This window comes from Triticum aestivum, chromosome 1D (assembly GCF_018294505.1).
Source record: "Triticum aestivum cultivar Chinese Spring chromosome 1D, IWGSC CS RefSeq v2.1, whole genome shotgun sequence".
In the NCBI taxonomy this organism is placed as follows: domain Eukaryota; kingdom Viridiplantae; phylum Streptophyta; class Magnoliopsida; order Poales; family Poaceae; genus Triticum; species Triticum aestivum.
The window spans coordinates 118,429,715-118,436,129 of NC_057796.1; the positions used below are offsets into that span (position 1 = coordinate 118,429,715).

Sequence of the window (6,415 nt, forward strand, 5' to 3'; positions counted from 1 at the left end):
GGTCTTGGGTTGCCTCCTTCTTTCTCACTCAAAAACTGAATTTCATTGAAGTCCCCAATAAGGAGCCATGGTAAATTGTTGTTATGATGCAGCCGACGCATCCTATCCCACGTATTGTATTTGTTCGCCCATTTAAACTCCCCATACATACCCGTTAGTCTCCAGACGTTATTCCTTTCATCTTCTACCCGTACATCGATAAACATAGGATCAAGTTCTAATCGATGAATCTTGATTTCTTTCTTCCAAAACAGCAGCAGTCCTCCCTTCCTACTATCTACAAAACAGACCATCTTTTGGTCCATCTTCAGTCTCCTCCTCAGGCACTCGGCCGGATAACTTTCTAAGTATGTCTCCGATAAAAACATCACATCTGGGCTGCAGCTTCGCTGGACATCCAGCAAAGCACGAATTGCCGGGGCATTCCCAAGTCCCCGGCAGTTTCAGCATAAGAGTTTCATTGCGCCCGGTGGTCCCCTTCACGAGGGGCCGCCGATCTATTATTTTCTGTTTCTTCTTCATCTTCATCCACATTGTTCAGGGCTTCACCATTCTCACCTCTAAACTTCTTCCTATTTGCATTCTTTTGCGGAGTGTTCGTTTGGTTCGAAGAGCTGCCCAGGAGTTCATCCTCTCCCTCAAAGTGATCCACTAAATTTGCCACCACTGATTTTCCTGTTTTACTAGCTGTGATAATGGCCAAGTTCTTCTCTGTCCCCGCTGCATGTGAGTCTATAATTATTCCATTTCCCACCGAGTTCCCAGCAGCTGCCATGTCTTCCACATGATCCTCTCTTTTGTCGCTTGATTCAACATGGCCCGCAACAATCATGTCATTATCAACCTTATCCTCCGTATTGTTAGCCACACTATCATCGGTAGACCTTTTACCTAGGACCCCGATTGCACCCCTCATTCTCACATCCTGTCCAGACACTGTATTGCTGGGGGGTGCCCCATTCCCATCTCCATTGATGTTGTTTCTCCCTGCTGGCTGATACAACGCATTAAACCGCCAGCTCTCCATATCCATGGCATTTGGGGGTGCCTGCATATTGCGTCCTCGCCCCCTGCCTACACCCCTACCATAACCTCTAGCTCCTTCATCAGCAGCAGTATTCATATCACTTCGTCGACCTCCACTCCCTCGGCCTCCACGGCCACCTCCTCTTCGTCTCCTTGGTGCTAATATGAAACTCCCCCATTCAAATTTTGTTACATCATGTTTTCCAGCGCCACACTCTTCATGCCAGTGCCCCATCAACCCACACGCATTACAAAAAGTTGGGAGTTTCTCGAATTTGACCAAGTACTTCTCAGTTTCTCCTGCTCTTGTTATCCCAACAGCTCTTGTTAGTTTCTTATTCACATCTAGCTTCACCCTGATTCTGATGAATTCACCTATGAAGCCGTTCGGTAAGGTTACTTGGACCTCCTGAACTTCTCCAATTCTCTTAGCTAGATTCTCTAGGGCATGCGTACTCTTTAACACTCCATCAGGTAACTTATGGATTTGACACCACGTCTCCAACCTATCCAACCTCACCTTCTCCGGGTTTGAGAATCCATCATATTCAGCAAGCAGCAATGCCATCCCATTGAAGTCCCAAGGACCCTGATGCATCGCTTTATTCCAATCCGCTAAGCAGTTAAATTGGATCGAAAATAAATTAGCACTGATTCTCCTCCAAACTACCTGTTGTGCCGGGTTCCAGGCTGCCTTCATATCCGCAATCAACGCACTCTGGCTAAAGCTTTTTGTTGTCAGCAGTCGCCCTAGGGCTAGCCACTTTGGTTTGATTTCATCCACATCAACCTCATCTTCCCAGACTAGATCATCTATTTCCCCGTCTTGAAGATTCAACCTCTCCAAGAGTTTTGCCGCTTCCTCTGATCTCCGATCTCCTGACCCACTACTATCACCTGTTTCCGCCATAGCAATTGTCGGCGAGGCTCCGGAACAGAACCCTAATCCACGAACCCCCTACTCCCAACAACAGGTGCGAGGGAGAGTAGGAGGAGGCAGAGAGGGATAAGATTCTGAATTGCGGGATCAACCCGTCGATGATGGGAACTCACGGCGGCGGCGCCACCGGAGGACCGGAGAACCCTAGTCGCGGGACCTACGGAAAAAACCTTCCCCTCGCGTCTCCTATTCATTCTTCACATGTACGCGCGGGAAGGAATACTAGTACTAGCTGTTTGTTAAGAAGAAGACTCTGCCCGCAAAAAATAACAATACTGTGGCTCCATGTACTACAACACCACCGCGCAGCTACTACAAGAAGTTTTATGGCACACACATCTCACCGCTGCGCAGACCGCTTGTTCCAAGTTCCAACAAAAGAGCTCGGGCTCAGCCTCAGCTTAGGACTGAGCACACCCGCGCAAAACGATGAACCCTCCGCCGCCAACCCAATGCTCCAGCTCTCCGTCCCCGCGCGCCACCGTCGAGGGCGCCCATTATTCCTCGCCGGACCCAAGGCGCTCCTCCACCGCCGCGGGCACGCCCCCGCGTGGCGCCAGCGACGACGCGTGCGTCGCCATCAGTGACGTCGACGCCTTCGCGCGCACCATCGCCGCCATCCGGTCCAAGCCCCAGGCGGCGGCGGCGGCCTCGCCCTCCTCTGACCACCTCGCCTCCGTGCTGTCCCACTACGCGGCCAGGTGGCTCCCGGACGTTGCCGCCTCGTCCCCCTCGGGGCGCTTCCAGCTGCCCCCGGAGAGCCCCACCGCCACGTGGCTCAAGAAGCGGCTCCTGCTCGAGTCCCTCGTCGCCGCGCTCCCGCCCGACGACGCCGCCGGCGAAGACAGGGACGACGGCATTGCGTGCGACTTCCTCCTCCGCCTGCTCCGCGCTGGGAGCATGGTGGGCGCCGACGCGGCGCTGCTGGGAGACCTCGAGGCCCGCGCGGCGCGGCGTCTCGACCAGGCGTCGCTCGGCGCCGTCATGATCCCAGCGTTCGGCCTGCAGGGGGTTACCCGCGATCGCCACCACCCTACAACGTCGACGACGACGCGCCCGCCGTGCGCGACGCTGCTGGACGTGCCCCTCGTGCTTCGTCTGGTGCGTGGGTTCCTGCGGGAGGGCGCCAAGGCGGGCGGCGGCGGCGCGGCGGCCGCCAGGGTGGCGAAGCTGGTAGACGCGTACCTCTCCGAGGCGGCGCTGGAGGCCGGGCTGCGGCCGGCGGAGTTCGAGGAGCTCGCGCGCGCCGTGCCGGCGTACGCCCGCGCCGCCGACGACGGACTGTACCGCGCCGTGGACACCTACCTGAAGGTAAGTGCGGCGTCTCCGCTCGGTTAAACATGTTTATGCTGTGTCTTGTTAGTTAATCTCGACCGTACATCGTCATGGCAGTGATGCCATCATGCCTCCTATTAGAAAAAAACGGTCTCGCGCCATGCTCTTCAGCCTGCACGCGTGCCATTGATCTTTAGAACTTTCAGCAGAAATGGAATCATTGACGTGTTGATAAAAAAGTAAGCAGCACTACAACGTTGCTGCCAATCTAATATACTAGTACTGCACTCCCTCGATTTTTTCACAGTATATTTGCTCAAAGTTGAGATAGTACGTGAACTATCTCAATAAACAAGGTAATACGTACTCCAAAGGGAATATATAACGCACAGAAATGGAGTACTATATTTGTTCTCAGTAAGCAAACTCCAAAGAGAATCTATGAGTACCGAGATCCCCAACAAACCGCCAACAAAGCATATTATCTGACAATCTCAATTAAACTAGTATCTCCTCTCCACTTGGGATCTACTAATAGTCGCTACTATCAAAAATTGGCTCTAATGTTTTGACATGCCAATAATTGGTAGTAATACCAGAACTTGTGAGTAACAGTAGTTGACAACTTTTTTAGAGGTTGATATGGCCATTTGGTATCCAGCCAATTGCTAGTCAATTTGTTGCTACTCAAGGCGCGACGTCAAAACTCGAGCATTGCACTGTAGTCAGTGTAGCTGATGCCTGATGCCTGATGCTGATGGTGATGCAAATCATTCGAGCATGGCATGGCATGCATATGTGTATGCAAGTTCTGTGGTTCCCTTTTCCACCAGCCAGCCGTTGGCTTTTGTCGATGTGATATGCCGAAAAGGCAACTCCAATAGGACAGTCTCTCACAGGGCGTGCACGTGGTTCCATGCATGGGAGCTGTATACGTTGGCCGATGTGACTGTGTTGGACGCATGCATGCTACGCTCGAGGTAAAGGAAAAATGTAAGGCTGGAAGTACACCCATGTTTCTGTGCGTTTGACCACAGTAATTCAGGTTGGACCGTATCATACGCACATGACCGTATTATTCATTCGGCATCGGTCGTAGTACTAGTAATACGCATGCTTTGAGCTTTAATCTCAGAGCCTGTTCGACAAAGCATGCACGAGTTCCTCACAGTACTAGAATTTTGTTCTAGTCATGCCACTGGCATCTTTAGATCCAAGAATTTTCATACAAAAATTAATATTTTAATACATTCTTTTACCATGAAATCTCTTTGATCATACAAAGAAAACCACTATGTTTTGCACCAAAATCCTTTAGCTTCTTATATAAAAGGTGGGTTATAATTTTTCATTTCTAAATAGTGTACAACACCCTAGTTCCCCACCCGTTCCTGTGGGATCCTTCTCTTCGCTTGTCCTTTGCAGGATGAGATTAGGGTCCACCCGCCCAGATCTACACCTACCCGTTTGTACATCTCCAACAATGCACAGTCTACTCACACCAGAAAGAAAGTAAAGAAATATCTTGGTTTTCGGACTCGCGTGAGCTGCTTGGCGAGAGCTGGGTTTCACAATGATTTTTATTATCTGCCCTTGCACATGGATGAAGAGACCTGAGTATGTTGGTGATACTTCCTCCTTTCCGGTTTATAAGGTTCAATTCAAAAATTTCACCAACCAAGATAGATGATAAGTGGTGGAATATTTTTTATAGTTTGCAAAAGCACCCAATTAATCCTCTTGTTTTTCCTAAAAAAGGTATGTTTATCAATGCATTATTTGTAATGCATACATGCATAAATTATATGCATTGGTTAATTTTATCTTAATACTTGCATGCAATAATTTAATGCACTTTGAAATCTGAACATGTGATGAGAAACAACCAAATTAAGCCTTATAAAATGAAAAAACTAAAATTTTGAGATAAGCCCTATATTTCGGAGGGAGTAGTACACAAGTTGCGCTCGGGGTTCGGTCCGTGCCGTTGATTCTGATGGCTGTGAGACATGCGACGTGCAGGCGCACCCGCACGCCAGCAAGGAGGAGCGCCGGTCGCTGTGCCGGCTGATCGACGCGCGCAAGCTGTCGACAGAGGCGGCGGCGCACGCCGTGCAGAACGACCGCCTTCCGGTGCGCTGCGTGGTCCAGGTGCTCTTCTCCGAGCACGGCAGCAAGCTCAGCCGCCTCGCCGACTGGAGCGGCTCCTTCCGCTCCCTGCAGAACAGGAGCCCCGGCGCCCTTGACCTCACCTCGTCGTCCGCCGCCGCCGCCCGGTGCCCCTCCAAGCGCGAGGTCGTCTCGCAGCACCACGAGCTCCGTCGCCTCCGCGAGGACGTCTCTCGGCTCCAGGTTTGTGTGCATCCGCATGCTGAGCATTAATTCAGTGATCGGTCGACGTTGCTCACGTCTCGATGTGTGCGTGCAGGTGCAATGCCACGCGCTGCAGGCGCAGGTGGAGCGGCTGGGCTCCGACAGGCGGCGGCGGGGGCTGTTTAAGTGGGGAGCGTTCCTGTTCGGTGGCGGCGGCGGCGCGGACGCGGCGAGGGTGGACGACTCCGACAGCGGCATGGAAAGGACGCCGCTCAGCGGGTCCAAGAAGGCCCGCGCTGCCGCAGCCGCCGCGTTGACGCCCGCGACGGGCACGCCCACGGTGGCGAGGTGGCGCAGGTCGCACTCGTGAATCCGACTGGCACCAGCAGAAAAGTTACGTGCCCGTGCCGGCCATCTGGTCAAGCGAAAATGTTTGTATGGACTGGTTTTGTTTGGTTTGGAATCTTAACGACACTTGTGTCGTTTTAGCTCGATCCTAGCTGTAAACTAACGCTGCGCTTGCCGTCAGAGGGGTCGTTGCAGCAGTCTTGCTAAGTCTCCGCAGATATTATATTCGTGAGATTTTATATTGAGATTCGCATAAAATTTTCTTTTCAATTTTTTCTTCTCTATTGCATGTTATATCAGTTGAGTGGGACTTGGTTAAATCTCAGTCTAATGAGATCCAGCCACACCTTTACTGTAATCCAATCTTTCAACAATCAGGCTTTGGTAATTTTTCTGCTCGGCTAACCTATGCTTTTTTAGGATGCAAAATAGCAATCAGTCATCCGAGCGGGCATTAGTTTTTTTAGGCAAAAGAGCCGAATTTAGTGCATTCTGCAAACTTACGCACACTAC

General features: G+C 51.5%; 1 protein-coding gene across 1 annotated transcript; it reads left to right on the top strand.

The window, feature by feature from the left end:
* The first annotated feature begins 2,233 nt into the window (after positions 1-2,233).
* Positions 2,234-6,172, top strand: LOC123180689 (coleoptile phototropism protein 1). Its single transcript, XM_044592802.1, has 3 exons — positions 2,234-3,277; positions 5,264-5,593; positions 5,670-6,172. The coding sequence occupies exons 1-3, from the start codon at positions 2,396-2,398 to the stop codon at positions 5,922-5,924; spliced, it is 1,467 nt and encodes a 488-aa protein (XP_044448737.1). The 5' UTR covers positions 2,234-2,395; the 3' UTR covers positions 5,925-6,172.
* The last annotated feature ends 243 nt before the right edge of the window (positions 6,173-6,415 follow it).

Coding starts and splice junctions, on each gene's coding strand:
- LOC123180689 (XM_044592802.1), top strand. CDS start 2,396: ATGAACCCTCCGCCGCCAACCCAATGCTCCAGCTCTCCGTCCCCGCGC. Junction 3,278..5,263: donor CCGTGGACACCTACCTGAAG/GTAAGTGCGGCG, acceptor TGCGACGTGCAG/GCGCACCCGCACGCCAGCAA. Junction 5,594..5,669: donor AGGACGTCTCTCGGCTCCAG/GTTTGTGTGCAT, acceptor GTGTGCGTGCAG/GTGCAATGCCACGCGCTGCA.